Source organism: Carcharodon carcharias, chromosome 12 (assembly GCF_017639515.1).
Source record: "Carcharodon carcharias isolate sCarCar2 chromosome 12, sCarCar2.pri, whole genome shotgun sequence".
NCBI lineage: Eukaryota > Metazoa > Chordata > Chondrichthyes > Lamniformes > Lamnidae > Carcharodon > Carcharodon carcharias.
Window position 1 is genome coordinate 89133737 of NC_054478.1, and position 16719 is coordinate 89150455.

The 16719-nt window shown below is 41.0% G+C and overlaps 1 protein-coding gene across 2 annotated transcripts in view; it reads left to right on the forward strand.

Annotated features, from left to right (window-relative positions):
• The window catches only part of itga4 (integrin alpha 4), a 169637-nt gene that overhangs the window by 53794 nt on the left and 99124 nt on the right, over positions 1-16719 (forward strand). Inside the window, exons 14-15 of one of the 2 annotated variants that reach the window (XM_041200111.1) lie at positions 9187-9258; positions 11385-11539. In XM_041200111.1, the coding sequence (XP_041056045.1) occupies positions 9187-9258; positions 11385-11539 (227 nt within the window). The remainder of the gene's footprint in view (positions 1-9186; positions 9259-11384; positions 11540-16719) is intronic. The other variant, XM_041200112.1, reaches the window with a different exon arrangement.

The following is a 16719-nucleotide window of genomic DNA, read 5'->3' on the forward strand; positions in this document are numbered from 1 at the left end:
AAGACCTTTCTAAGGTACAAAGAATGTGTCAATAGCTGGATAGAGCACTGAGGGATAAGGCAAGCAGAAATTGAAGTAAATGAAACTGTCCAAGTGGCACCAGCTCCGATGGCTCAGGATCCAGAGGGAAGAAAATAACAGATCAGACAAAGAGCTCAGACCACTTAGCAACTTCATGTTCCCAGTCACTCATCATCTTGTAACACTTATACTGCCAGCCAGACAGAAGTGGGAGCCAACATTCTTCCAATTTTTTTGGTGTGCAGGAAATATATTGAAGTGTGCAGTCCCTTAATTTTTTTTTATGCGGCCGCACATGTGAGGTAATGTAGAAGGGTTAACTTGTGCAAGCCCCGTGTGCCGACTTGCATGTTGCTATGTGAACATGCAGCTTACAGGGAACATTGGTTGGAGCTGTATTTTTAAGTCTGAAGCTACTGAAGCCAATATTACAGTCTTGAGGATTGCACAGTGTGTACTTCAAAGATGCCATCATGTTCCTCGACTGAACAAAAACTTGAGGAGCAGCACATTTGTCCTTAATTTATGTGTTCTTTTCACAAATGTTGACCGACTAAGTGACCAGCTAGGCATTTCCAACATTTTTTGATCTTCAGGATACCGAGTTATGAGAGATGGCTAGAAAAGTTTAAACCATACAGGTCGATATTCGCTCCCTTTGCCTGGGGTTAATGGGGCTCTAATCACCTCAAAATGAGGTTGGTAGCCTTAATATCAGGACTGGGAAGATCACCCAATGTATGTGGCTCCCATCCTATTTTACAACCCTTTTGCACACTTGGCAGGGTTATGGTGGGACCGCATCAAAAAGAACTGTGGAAGTTCAACCCCCTTTCATTTAGGATCTTTACTGTCAACTGAGGGAGGAGATTTTCATCCTATTAATTTGGTGTCAGATTCCAGAGAGATAAAAGAACAATATTCATACAAGCTGTATATTAGATGCCCACAGCCAGCTTTTTAATAAACCATAATTTGTTTAATTTGGATTTCCTTGCATCAGAATGCTATTTCGCGGCAGACTGGTGGCATATTAATGTACTGCCCACTGAGTATTAGGATGTTGGATCATATCTAGTGTTTTATCAATAACTCCTAGGCCTGAGTCTTTCGAGCAGTGGCAATGGTGAGCGGATTGCCACTTGCTCGAAGATTTCCCTGACTCGATGCTGCTGTGCATTTTTTCTGCAATCTTTTGATCCCGGCTGTCAAAGAAATGCGCAGCACAACTTCCCGCAAACTCTATCGGAGCGGTGTAGAATTGAGGGACGACAGGTCATACACATGCCACTGTATGGTAAGTTTAAAGGCCTAGCCTTTGAATGTGTGAATGGATGAGTGGATGAATGAGTAGAGTGGGTGGTTTAGGTGGTAGGTAGGTGAGTGGGTGGTCTGGTTGGGTTGCAGACATGGGCAGGCTAGGGCTATTTGGGTCTGGTGGGGGGATAGTCAGGTGGTCAGGGGATTTGGTTGGGTCAGGTTGAGTGGTCGGATGGGGTAGTCAGGTCGTCGGAGGGTAGCTGTGTTTGGGGTCGTTAGGTGGTCAGGGTGTACTTGGGGGGGCTGTGATTAGATGTCAGTTGTGGAGTCACCTAGTTGTTAGACTAGGTTTAAATCTGTCTAACATCTTCTGGGTAATGTCATGAGGCTATGCCCCCCTAATTTTGAAAACATGATTTTTCAACTTTCGACTGACTGGAAATGTTGCAATTTGAAATGAGACAGCACGAACTACTTAAAAATGCAAGGCCACCTTCCAAGGTGAAGGTGCGAAACAAACAAACCTTCAGAGACTCATTGAAACTCGTCACTGTCTAAGGAAGAGATGTTAACATGTAAAGTGCTGGATGATGAAACAATGGCTACCATAGTCTAACTATCCAGGTAAGTACTGCGCAACTGTCCAAAGTGTTTGACTCTAGCTCAGAGTTGGAGTCATTTGCGGAGGATCCTGGGGACAGGAATTACCAGTTGGAAGTTGAAACTTCCTGGGCAATTCCCAGAGGTCCGCGCATCAGGACTACACAGTCCCAATGGGTATCTTCAGTCATACGTCCGGTCTCCGACGATCCGGAGATTAGAAGATTTGGCCCCTAGTTTTAGCTGAGGTGTTGGAAATGCATTGAGTAAGGATTGTTCCTCCCCCCATCCCTCCCCAAGAGGAAGAGAAGATTGGCGGTTGAGTTTGTTCAAATGTTCTGCAATATTGACAGATGAATCTGCAGGATCAGAGTTTCAATCCACCAGCATTGGAAAAATTCAAGAGGATCGATCAATGATATTAAATTGGGAGTGATTTAGAGAAATGTTTCATTGTTAAGTCTTCAAAGCAGAAAGATTTTTAAATGATCCCAGTGTAGTGATGCAGGGATTGCTGTGTATTAGATCCCGACCATATCCAAGGGGCTTAAAGCTGAGTTTGTCCATTAATGCAAATTTCAGCATCAGCAGTGTGCCCAGAAAGAATGCAAAAAAATGCTTTTCCAATGTGAAAGAGTACCTTACAGTTTAGCAAACAACTTGCACTGTGTGTAAATAATGTACTTATGTATGGTAGTTCTAATCCAGCTGCTCTTTTCTGAATGGAGCTCAGCCTTTATGGTCGTTTCTGAACGAGTAATTATACATCAGAATTACATTATTCAACATACAAAGGTACCAATGTTGACAATTCTGTTATTTAAATTCAAAAATTAATTGTGGAGCTATGATATCGCATGACAGAATGTGGATGTTTGTGCATTCAGTGGCATTTATGGATAAAGGATAAGTGCAATTTATGTCTATTTACAGGAAGTCCAGAAGTCAGATAAAATATTTAAGTTTATGTTATTCGGAGAAATTAACATTGGCTATTTTATGCAAAGTGAAGAAAATGATAATTTTGAAAGTAGTAGGAAACCTTTCCAGACACAGTCACGGAAGTAGTATTGTGGAAATATGCAGGTGGGATTATCTGTGAATGTTAGTCAGATATCTGGGGAAAAGATCAAAGTGTTCAAACCAGAACATTTGTTTACAACAATTCTATTGGATGAGGAAGGGTTTACTAATTTGCATATATGTCATTTAAGTTGGAAAACCTGTTGGGCTTGCCACTTAAATGAGAAAAAAACTGAAATTTGTGTTCATTCAACTTCCAAATATTTGATCAAACTAAAGAAATTAAAGATTTATCTGGTTCAACTTGGGCTAGGTTTTTGTTTAGAAAATTTGAAAAAATATGATTAAACGTTCGGCAAACCTTTTTGTTTGTAGCACACTTTCTCAGATTCATTGAAATGCTTTCAGCAGCACAGTTGCATGCAAAGTTCCGTCTGTTCACAGCTGGGCTTTATTCAAAAAATGCATTATTTTTGAATTTGACATTCTATAATTACACTTACGTGGTTAAAAATATTTTGCAGTGTGAGTTTTCGTTTCCAGTTGTCTTTGTTAATCACACCCTGTGCCCATTTATGATGATACTTCAACTGGCATGATTTATTCTCATTTGTTGCTGGTGTTAAACTAAATATACAATACCAGAATTATGTATCACCATAAATGGTCCCAGGGTGTATTTAACAAAGACTACTGGAAACGAAGCCTCCAAGAACTTTAAAACATTTATTAACTATACACAACTATGTACAAGGATAAATAAGCCTGAGGCTCCTTCAAGAACCATCTGAGTTCCAGTGACTTGAGATCTGACATCACTAATGATGTTTTTAGCATTATAGCTATGAACCCTTTATACTACGTCTCCCGGCCAAGACTTTCATTTTACTTGTTAAATATTTACACATCTTATACCCCCCCCACCCAACCCCACCCCCCACCAGCTCCCTTTCTTCACAATCACTTATGCCAGCGTCAATCTCAAACTGTGTTCTCGGCTCTCTTAGAGGACGAGTAGGACATATGTCCTCCATATTCTTTCTGGAACACACTTAAATCATTAGACAGAGATTCCTGTTTCTGCTGTACAGTATAAAGGTGATGAACTGATTAGTTTTTTTCTTTTTTGTGCCTCCTTTTTAAGTTGTGCTGCTGGCTGCTCTCCCTTGGTGGAATGAGACTTTGTCAGCTTCTGTTAGGTGGGTATGCAATCTTCTGATCCGGCAATTACGTTTCCTGGCAAAAACATACGTTGCCTAAGTACGTTCAGGATTACTGTGTCTGGAATGAAGTGCTGCACAATCCCGATATTACATTCAAGAATGAATCTGATGGACAAACAGAAGAATGAAGATTATTCTCAAGTGGAGTTGATACTTTCATTAATGCTGTGGGTTTTGTCTCTGCATGTGGTGGTTCAGCATGTAGTTGTTCAGCACGTACACACTCTGCTATCATGTCAGTGTGAGTTTGCCATTCGGTAGGTATTGGCATTTCAAGCAAACAAGGCAACATCTGGAATGGAGCCAATACCGCTGCAAGTTCTGTTACTGTACCATATTTTAGGTTATTGTTTTGGTGCCTCTACTAGATTCGGAACACTTACCCTCCTTTGTGCATCTGAAGTGTGTGTGAGATCAGTAGCTAGCATCTCAGCAGTTTCAGTCACTTCCTCTTCAGCCTTGACATCAGGGTTTGGGGAGGGAGCTTTATGTTCTGTAGTTGTCTCATTGGCCATTGTCGGAGCTTCTGTTCCTGATTCCTCCATGAAAATCAGTGCCTGCACCAGGTTGTTCTACGTAATCGGTGTCCTTACCAGAATAGTCAGGTAGATTTGCATCCTGGTCGCATTCATCAGTGATGTCCCGGTCACACTCAATGGTAACTTAGTTACCGTCCTCATCCACTCTCACTTCAAAAAGTAATGCAAGGTCCAGAATTTCCTCCTGTGGCTGGTTAATGGTGGTCTGGCAGTCTCTATCATGCACCCTTACCTCAGAGAGTAACACAATGTCCTCCTGTGGCTGCAGGTATGGAGCTTTCTCTATGGAAACTAGTTCAAACCATCTGGACCGACTTGGGTTTCTGCTGCAACTGATGAATAAAGAAGCTGCAAAGCCAAATAAGCTTCTCTGCTTAATAAAGAGCAAGCTTGATGATGAATAACGTACAGAGTGTTAGTAGGTTCTCTTCCATTATATTGAAGTGTAGCAATCATCTGCCCTTGCACCTTCAGTGGAATGCCCCCTGGACTGTCGAGTCGAATAGTAGATTGCTGGAGTTTCATCCACTGTACTCTTTCAGAAAGAATGGACACTCCTGCTCCTGTGCCTAATTTAAAACTGATTTTGTGGCCATTGACTATGACATCTGCATTCCAAAAGATCCCCTTGGATTTTGCAGCTTTACTCAAGAAAGGCACTTTATCTTCCTCTATCTTTCCTGGATGTTGCTTCATCTGATCAATTTCCCTTTAAATTTTGGAGTAGGAGGATTTCTACTGTGGCATACCACTTTAAAATGGTCCTGCTGTGTGCAGGAATGACACCTTGCATTTATGGAAGGGAAGTCTTTGAGCTGATGGTGTTTTTGTGCACCACAATGGGCGCACTGGATAATGGTGGTGACCTGCCCCTCTTTGTTCTGGATCTGTTTTTTAGTGGATGTGCTGGTACCTCTATTGCCCACAAACTGGACTGAGTCAGTGGTCTGACACAAAAAGGTCCTCTTTCACCCTGGATTAAAACTCAGGCTGAGCTTCAGAAGCAGAACTGTCTCGTCAAGTGGACTGCCTTAGACAATGTTAGATCTTCCCTGGACTGCAGAAAATCAAATAAGGTTTCATCGAGCACTCCCGCCACAATGTAGTCTCAGATGAGTTCATTCTTTAGAGCTCCATACTTGCAACTATCAGCCATATAATACAGGTCATGAATGAAAAAGCCAATACTTTCTCCGGTCCCTGAGTGCGCCTGTTAAACCTCACCCAGTCTATAATAATGTTCCTCCAAAGGCTGAACTATGAATCAAAGGCCTTAATAGCCCCTCATTAACACCCCGTCTTATTAAAATGTTGTCTGCGCTGCTGCCAGTGGAATAGAGCAGTGCGCTGACCTGTTCTTTATCAGGTTTCTCTGATAATCCCAATGTGGTCCTCTACCTGTTGAAACTGCAACTCAGTTTTGCCAGTGTGCTGTTTGGTCAGGGCCTTCCACGTGGTCAAAGGATCCAGGTAGAGGTAGGGTTTTTCCCATGATTGCCTGTTACTCTTAATCAACTGTCTTGGGTGCTTTTCCTTCTGCTTCTCTGCAGCATTCATAGAATCATAGGACAGTTATGGTGCATAAAGAGGTCATTCAGCCCATTGTGTCAGCACCAGCCAAAAAGAGAAAAAAGTAGCTAGCTGCTCATTTTAATTCTGCTTTCCAGCACCTGGTCTGTAGCCTTGCAGATTACAGCACTGCAGATGCAGTTCCAGGTACCTTTTTAAATGAGTTGAGCATTTCAGCCTCAACCACCAACTTCGACACTGAATTTCAGATGCCCACCACCCTCTGGATGAATAAGTTTTTCTTCATGTCCCCTCTAATTCTTCTACCAATCACGTTAAATCTATGCCCCCTGGTGATTGACCCCTCAGCTAGGGGAAACAAGTCTTTCCTGTCTACCCTATCTAGGCCCCTCATAATTTTGTACACCTCAATTAGGTCACCCCTTAGCCTCCTCTGTTCTAAGGAAAACAACCCTAGCCTATCCAATCTCTCCTCATAGCTGCAATTTTCAAGTCCTGGCAACATTCTTGCAAAACTGTTCTGCACTCTAAACAGAGCAATTATGTCCTTCCTGTAATGTGGTGAGTAAGAACTATACACACATTTCCAGTTGTGGCATAACCAGCATTTTATACAGTTCCATCATTACATCCCAATAAAGGAAAGTGGTCCATATGTTTTCTTGACCTCCTGTCCTGCCACCTTCAGGGATCTATGGACATGCACTCCAAGGGGTCTCATTTCCTCAATTCCTCTCAACTTCCCGTTTATTGAGTATTCCCTTGCTTTGCTTGCCCTCCACAAATGCATTACCTCACACTTTTTTGGATTGAATTCTATTTGCCAATTCTCCACCCACTCAACCAAACCATTGATGTCATTCTGGAGTCAACAGAAATCCTCTTCACTATCAACTATATGGTCAATTTTTGTGCCACCTGCAAATTTGCCAATGATGCCTCCCATATATAAGTCTAAATCATTAATATATACATTCAGTGGCTGTCTTATACATGATAGCTTTCACTTTCTTGCCACCATTGGTTTTGTCAGGGATCCTTGCTATTCTGTAAGCTTATGGCTGCCATCATGAAGTATCATAAATGGCCCCAGAGTGCATTTAATATAGGCTACTGGAAACAAGGCCTCCTGGAACTTCCAAATATTTATTCACCATATACAGGGAAAGATAAGCTTCCAAAACCATCCCTCTCTTGAGATCCAATGACATATGATCTGACATCACTGATGATGTATATTAGCTATTAACCCTTCTTACACCACCTAGTTTTCTGTTGTTAAAAGGCAGATCACCAATGAGGGTGGCGGGATCACCAGCAAACCCAATGTCTCAAATGTCAGGAATCAAAACAACTGTTGTCTCTTTGAATGTACATGGCCTAAGTATTAGATTCAAATATTACTTTCAGATGAGGAGAGATGTAAGAACTGTTATTTGAATGCACAGTTGAGATGCTTTTGGAGTGTCCATTGCTGCCTTCAGTGTCACCTGTGCACTGAATCACTGAAAATTAGGAGCACAGCAAGTAAAGATATTTACAGTTAATTTATCCAGGCAAATATATGAATGGAATTTCTTTGAAATGTTCTTTTGTAACATGTTATTAATAAAAATTTTATGTGGTGCATTGCCACCTCAGTATATTAGTTATAATATGCTGCATTCTGTTAGGGGGTTTTTGTTTTAACTATGTACCACAGCAGACTAATGGTACCAACGACTTATGGGCAATTTGAACTTTTTAAGGAAGACCTGTGTATTCTTTTTATAAAGAAATACAAGTAAAGACACTGAGAAAAATATGTCTGATATTGTGCAGTGACCACACCCTGGAAAATGCCATTGTGGATTATAGTTGATGGAATAGCCCCGAGAGAACGTGGAATGTTGTAGCTGAAAGGTGGCATGGATTCCTTCAAACGGACACTTTTTGAAGGGGAGATGGGAAAGATGCAAAAGACTGAACTTTAACCTACTATAGTTGCGGAGACGTAAGACTGATTTCACATCTCGGCAGACAGCGGAAATCTATCTCCTGTTAATTTATATCTCAGAACTGGTAAATGCTCTGGGATGAAGGAACATGGACGTGAGTCATGTTTTTTTCCCTTCCAGGATACACAAAGAAAAATCAATTAAAAGGTTGAGGTTCAGGTTTGTGACACAGCAAGCAGAAAAAAAAGCAGCTACCAGGCAAAAGGATGTCTCTGCCTTTCTGTGTTGCTGGAGGCAAAGCTCAGCAGAAGCCACAATCGAAAGGAAATAGGACAACCTTTCAGCCACCCCGCGGAACCAAGCATCTTTAAACTAACTGTGAAACGACCAAAGTCAGCTGTGCCGGAATCACCCAACGGCCGCAATATACCGCTATGTGTCTCTCAGACAAGCCTAAGTCTTATACTTAAAAAACTTTTATTTGGACTCTTAACTTCTCATGCTCTGTGTGTGCATGTATGTATGTGTGTGTGTGGTGTTTTTCTTATTTTTGTCTCGGGTTTTAGTCACCAATAAACCTCTATCTTTCAAGCCTGGTTAAATTGGCTCCTTCTAAAAAATAAAAACATTTGGACTAGGAAAGGGTAGTCACGGGAGAAGGGGTCACTATTAAATTCACCTTGTTCCGACCAACTAAGGGGGTTGAATAAAGAGTGGGAGCCAATTCATTGCTCCTCATCTGGGAGCATAACAAAATTGGGGTCCCATTCAGGAGAAGTTAACAAATTAGGGGACCTCATCTGGGGACCAACCATAACAACTATTGGTAGCTAATCAAACTTCTCAGTTACTGAAGTATAAAAATTGCTGTCAGGGTAAAGCATTATGCCAGCATCAGTCAGTGAATGAGGATGAGTAGGAGCAGAGAAGGACTGCCAGAGAATACCAAACTGCACAAGAGATTTGCTGTCTGAACCTGTGCTTCATCCCTTTGCATCTACATTCTCCCCATATAGTTGCCTGACACTGATGGAGGAAGTGCTGTTTCCCCAGGTTCAAGTTTATCAAGGAAGCAGTTACACTGCAATGCATCAGCTTCAGGACGATATGCAGACCACCTCAAATGTAAGAAAGAAAGATCTGCAATTATATATTGCCTTTCACATCCTCAGGATGTCACGACACATATTTTAAAGTCAATTAAACACTTTCAATGCGTAGTCGCTGTTGTAATGTAGGAAGGAAAGTACTGCCAGTCATCAAGATAATCACAACCTTTATTTTTATACCACTTTCCAGGCTGGAAAATGAGCATTCATAGTGTCATTCAGTTTGCTATCCAGAAGGAAATCATAGATGCGTTGTTCAGGAGAGCTATAGAGCTGTTGCTTTTCCCACAGTCCAGAGTGTCAAAACTTGCATTCATATATTGCTATTACAAAGCCCTAGGTTCAATTCTTCATCCCTACATATGAATATACAGACTAGTGGGCAGGAAAAGGCCAGTTTTTCCATTGAACTTGCCCCACAACCACAGTGCCTGGAGCATTGTGGTTAGGCACACATACTCACTCACCCACCATCAATCATGTAATCTTCTAAGAGAGGCAAAAAGAATCCAAGGCCAATCAGGTAAAAAGAAAATCTGGAAAACTCATCTCCAACTCCTTTCAGTGATCAGCACGAGTCCAGAAGACCACAAAGACTACAGATGTATCACCTATTTTATAACCCAAAGACCTGTTCTAAATTATAATGTGGTCATAGAATGTAACATCCAAGGCACGCAGATCAATTCTTACTTTCTTGAAAGCTCATGATGTCTCTAAGGCAATGATCTATGTTATCACTATTTTAAGGGAAATGAAGAATGGAAGAATGTAATTAGAAAGGTTAAAATTACGCCATGAGCCATGTGTACCTAGGACATATTCCAATATAGACAGAAGCAGAATGAATTTGAAACAAAATGCATGCTACAACCAAAATTATTAGACCACTGGCATTTTAAAGCACCAGTTCACGTGTATGAAGTATTTGGGGAAAGCTACAGAACAACTGATCCCTAGGTTTCCAGCATAATTGTTGTCTGCTGCATTCTCCTTTCACTGGCCTGAAAGAAGCCTTAGCATACGTATTGATGATTAGAGTGGCAAAGCCATGCCAAATTAAGAGGGTGAAAATGTCAGTGAGCAATTAGCAGTTGTATCAACAATGCAGCAAGGTCAAGATGACTTCTAAAGAGTGCCAATGATGGACCATTTTATAAAGGCTCAAATCACATCTGCTGAGTAATTGTGCTCAAGCCTCTTGTCCCACATTTTCATGCTCAGCTATTCAAGTGCCATTTATTGCCATTTATGCTGCTTTATTGTAAGCAAGGACAAATAATTACTCAGCACAATGCTCAAGTCAATTGCAGGGCAGTTGCTTCCTGTATTATGTAGCGTGTGAGTGTTGACAGATTGAGTTGGCATAATGCTGCCCCTTGATTCACATATTTTGTTCCTGATGTGTGACACCTAACCTGCTACCCTGTCTAAGTAATTCCTTTGTGGAAGGAACAAGTGTGTTGGCTGGTTGCAGAGTTTACTGACAACCTGTTGGGATTCAAGTGGTTCCAGACCCCTCTGTGCTACACAATGATAGAGGTCTGCAGTTAAGCCATCCACATCTGAGACTGTGATGCCTGATTGGTGTTGGCTGCTTTAAGCTACCTCCTTTCATGCTTGCTATACCTGGCACTTTCTGGGAAGGTAGCCATTTGTTCTTTAAAGTGTGCTCTGTCTCTCCCCAAGTGCTCGCAGAATGGTTGCATTCTCCAGGCAAACAAATTGGCTTTTTCAGTCAGTAACGCCCAAATCTACAGAAATGTGGTAAATGATCAACTAGCTTTTGCTTTAAGAGTGCTATTTCAGGTGCTTAAATATCTTCTGAATTGCAGCTCCCAGTTGATTTAGGGTATTTAGCGCTGTTCAGCATTCACTGTCCAGCCTGCTGTGCAGGTGAGACTTCTTGCACTTTAGCCCACACGAATTGTGTGTAAGTTCACATGGGAGCTAACTTTTTCCCAAAAATATTTTTGTAACCAAATCTCTCATAATCTATTGCATTTCCCCAAGTTACTTTTTTCATTATTTTGAAGGCACTGTGCAAACTATTAAATCACTGCTCAAGTTTTAATCAGGGTAACAACATTTCCTGATTTCAGTATTTTCTGATTGGTAATTCCTGTTCTCTATGCATTGCAGGAGCAGGCCTGTTGTGATTGTTGAAGCCTTCCTGTGGCTGCCTCCTTCAATCAACCGTACGAAAATGGAATGTTTGAAGAACAGGCAGCCTGTTGTGTGTATCAACGTTACTGTCTGCTTTGGTTACAAAGGAAAGAAGATTCCTGGTCACATAGGTAATAATCACACTTATATGAGTGCATTGTGATCTTTGAACTTTGCACATAAATAACTATTCATCAGATTGTATACTATGACCTTTTGCAATTGAGCATCAATTTTTCTGAGGCACAGCAACAGACAACATATGCGATAGTATTAGATTATAGTTGGCAACAGTTCTGGAGATTTATTGATCTGCTGTTAGACATTACTGATATTTAACTTGTAGGACAATAGGACAGTTTATCAGTTAAAGCAATAAAGCCCTTGGTTACCATGAAGCTTTGAGTAAATGTGGAGAGATTCATTTACTCGTTGATGCATCCTTTTTATTTGAAAGCAATAAATTGCTTTAACTTTCTCTTGCTGCTATATACCCTGAAATTATTCTATGATAAAATATTACTATAATTATTAAAGAAGTTGGAGTATGAAAAGAGACTGTCATTTAACATAATAGAACATCCCTAAGTCTTTTATAGGCATATAAATAGTCTAAGGGTGGTGAAAGGAGGAGTAGGGGTGATTAGGGACCAAAAAGGGGATTTACTATGGAGGCAGAAGGCATGGCTGAGGTATTAAATGAATACTTTGCATCTGTCTTTACGAAGGATGATGATACTTCTCAGGCCACAGTGAAAGAAGAGATAACTAATACACTAGAAGGACTTGAAATTAATAAGGTGGTATTAGATAGTCTGTCTATATCTAAAGTTGATTAAGGACAAGGATCGGTTGAGATGCATCAAAGGATGCTGAGTGAATTGAGAGTGCAAATTGCAAAAGCACCAGCAATAATTTTCCAGTCTTCCTTCGACTTGGGTGGTTCTAGAAGACTGGAGAATTGCAAATGTTACACCATTGTTTAAAGAAGGGTGTAAAGGTAAACTCTGCAATTACAGGCTAGTCAGTTTAGTGGTGGAGAAACTTCTAGAAACAATAATTCTGGACAAAATTAATAGTTGACCTGCATTTGTCCATATGACTAAGGAAAATCGACATGAATTTGTTAAGGAAAAATCATGTTTGACTAATTTGCTGGAGTTTTTTGAAGAGGTAACTGAGAGGGTTGATGTCGGAAATGCTGTTGATGTGGTGTAGATGGACTTCCAAAAGACATTTGATACAGTGCCACACAACAGACTTGTGAGCAAAGTTATAGCTCATGGAATAAAACTGACAGTAGCAACATGGATATGAAATTGGCTGAGTGACAGGAAACAGAGTGTAGTGTCTAATGGATGATTTTCAGGCTGGAGGAAGGTTTGTAGTGGAGCTCCCCAGGGGTTAGTGTTGGGATCTTTGCTCTTCCTGATGTATAGTAATGACCTCGACCTTGATGTACAGGGAACAGTTTCAAAATTTGCTCATGGTACGAAACTTGGAAGCATTGTAAACTGTGAGGAAGATAGTGTAGACCCTCAAATGTACATAGACAAGTTGGTGGAATGGACAGACAGATGGCAGATGAAGTTCAATGTAGAGAAATGTAAAGTGATTCATTTTGATAGGAAGAACGTGGGAGAGAAAATATAAAATAAAGGGTATAATTCTAAAGGTGCAGGAGGAGAAGGACCAGGTTGTATATGTGCATAAGTCACTGAAGGTGGCAGGACAGATTGAGAGTGCAGTTAATAAAACATATAGTAACCTAGGCTTTATTAATAGGGGCATGGAGTACAAGAACGAAGAGGTTATGTTGAACATGTATAAAATACTAGTTCAGCCTCAGCCAGGGGATTGCATCTGGCTCTGGGCGATAGGAAGGCATTAGAGAGGTTGCAGAAAATATTCACAAGAATAGTTCCAGGGATGAGAAGCTTCAGTTATGAAGATAGATTGGAGAAGTTGGGACTGTTTTCCTTGGAAAAGAGAAGGCGAAGAGGAGATTTGATAGAGGTATTCAAAATCATGATGAGCCTGGACTGAGTAGATAAGGAGAAACTGTTTCCACTCATGAAAGGATTGAAAATGAAGGGGCACAGATTTGAAGTGAAGGAAAAGCAACATGAAACACTTTGCATGTAGCGACTGGCTGGGGTCTTGGAATACACCATCTGAGAGTGTGGTGAAGGCAGGTTCAATCGAGGCGTTCAGAAGGGAATTAGACTGTTATCTGAAAAGGAAGATTATGCAGGGTTATGAGAAGATGGAGGAATGGCACCAAGTGAATTGCTCATTCAGAGAGCCAGTGTAGGCACGATGGGCCGAATGGCTGCCTCCTGGGTAGTAACAATTCTGTGATTGCATTATCTCCACATCAAGTTCTAAATGTACTTTTCTGAAGTTAGCAACTACAGTAAAGTAGTGTTCAGACAGGGACGAAAGCGTCAGTTGCTGTTAATGAGGTCAGATCTCATTTCATTATGTATCCAACTTAAAGTATGATTTTCATCCTACCTGAACAACACTCAGATTATAATATATTTGGACATGATGGACAAGTATCTGAAAAGTTAATTATTTAATTGAGAATTGTACATTTTATTGGACCAAGTGATAGTAGTGAGTATGCTGTTTCTGTGTTCTCATTATTGAGGAAAACAAAGAGAAGGACTTAGCGGTCGATTTGTCTAGGGAAGAGTGTGTAGATAGCCTGGACCATGTTGAGATTAAAAAAGAGGAGGTGTTAGGCGTCTTGAAGAATATTAAGGTGGATAAGTCCCCAGGGCCAGATGGGATCTACCCCAGAGTACTGAGGGAGGCAAGGGAGGAGATTGCTGGGGTCTTGACAGAAATCTTTGTATCCTCACTGGCTACACGTGAGGTCCCAGAGGACTGGAGAATGGCCAATGTTGTTCCATTGTTTAAGAAGGGTAGCAGGGATAATCCAGGAAATTACACGCTGGTGAGCCTTGGTCAGTGGTAGAAAAATTATTGGAGAAGATTCTTTGTGACAGGATTTACTACCATTTGGAAGCAAATGGGCATATTAGTGAGAGGCAGCATGGTTTTGTGACGGGGAGTTAGTCTCTCACTAACTTGATTAAGTTTTTTGAGGAAGTGACAAAGATGATCGACGATGGAAGGGCAGTGGATGTTATCTACATGGATTTCAGTAAGGCCTTTGAAAGGTCCCTAATTTCAGACTGGTACAGAAGGTAAAGTCGCATGGGATCAGAGTTGAGCTGGCAAGATGGATATAGAATTGGCTTGGTCACAGAAGACAGAGGGTAGCAGTGGAAGGGTGCTTTTCTGAATGGAGAGCTGTAACTAGTGGTGTTCCGCAGGGATCAGTGCTGGGACCTTTGCTGTTTGTAGTATACGTAAATGATTTGGAGGAAAATGTAACTGGGCTAATTAGTAAGTTTGCAGATGACACTAAGGTTGGAGGAGTTGCAGATAGTGAAGACGATTGTCAAAGGATACAACAGGATATAGATCAGTTGGAGACTTAGGCAGAGAAATGGCAGATAGAGATTAATCCGGACAAATGCGAGGTAATGCATTTTGGAAGGTCTAATGCAGGCAGGTATTATACAGTAAATGGCAGAACCCTTAAGTGCATTGACGGGCAGAGGGATCTGGGTGTACAGGTCCACAGGTCACTGAAAGTGACAACGCAGGTGGATAAGGTAGTCAGGAAGGCAGATAGCATGCTTGCCTTCATCGGCAGGGATATTGAGTATAAGAGCTGGGAAGTCATGCTGCAGCTGTATAGAACCTTGGTTAGGCCACACTTGGAATATTGCGTGCAATTCTGGTTGCCACATTACCAGAAGGATATGGAGGCGTTGGAGAGGGTACAGGGGAGGTTTACCAGGATGCTGCCTGGTCTGGAGGTTATTAGCTATGAGGAGAGGTTGGAGAAACTTGGATTGTTCTTCCTAGAGTGATGGAGATTGAGGGGCGACTTGATAGAAGTTTACAAAATTATGAGTGGCATGGACAGAGTAGATAGTCAGAAGCTTTTTCCCAGGGTAGAAGAGTCAAGTACTAGGGGACATAGATTTAAGGTGAGAGGAGAAAACTTTAGAGGAGATGTGCAGGGCAAATTTTTTACACAGAGAGTAGTAAGTATCTGGAATTCGCTGCCAGAGGAGGTGGTGGAAGCAGGTACGATAGTGGTGTTTAAGAGGCAGCTTGACAAATACATGAATAGGATGGGAATAGAGGGATACGGACCCCGGAAGTGCAAAATATTTAAGTTTGACAGGCAATATGATTGGCGCAGGTTTGGAGGGCTGAAGGGCCTGTTCCTGTGCTGTACTTTTCTTTGTTCTTTTGTTCTTTATTCGTGCATGTCTCTATGATGTTTTACCATGCATATAGCACACTGCACGCTATATTGGATGTTGTTGTTTAACATATGCACTGAGAACACCTGGAAATGGTGATTACGAAGGCCATGCACTGAAATTGCAAGATGACTCGGTTAAACTAATTAAATGAATGGGGACAGCCAAGTTGCACCATGACTGTGGTAACAAACAATAGAAGTAAGATAATATTACATAAGCTGCACACTGCTGTCCTGATTAATTTACTCTGCCAAGTACACAGGTTTTGAATACAAGATCAAACTCACAACCCTGAGTTCGTATTGCATTAATGTGGCAGGGCTACAAGATACCCTGGTTATGGTTCTTATGACTTTGATCTGTCCTTTTTGATCTCATTAACTGAGATTTCTAACGTTACAAATAAGGAATGAAATAAAATGTTAAAATTGAAAAAAATCACACTAACTTGTCCTTTACATTGTATGTTGTGATTTTCCTTAATTAAAGAATTTACTTGATAGCCTTAGCCCCTCTAAAGTCTGGCTTTGGGTTGGATAATTTTGCTCAAAACTTTAATTTTGAGAGCTTAATTTGGATTGTGCAGTCTGAGCATGGGCAGTTTGTCTAATTTCTCAATGCACCAGAACCATTCAACTTTCCTTAGCTTTTAGTAGCTTCTAGACAAAGGTTTTACAAAATTTAAAGAAAAATGACAGGAAAAATTTCAGAATAGTTATTAGAGTAATATTTGCATTTTCTGCTGAAAAGAGACTGTCTCCCTGTGTGAGATGGATAGATAGATAGATAGATAGAAATGACAATATTATGATTGCACATTTATTGTAGCTTCTATTTGGTGTTCTGTAAACTTCAGGAAATGTATTGGGCCAGAGCTTCTGGGAAGTGGCAATCACAGTAGGATTGCTGCTCCACTCCTTTTCACTTACTTTAGTTGGGAACTGCACATTTTT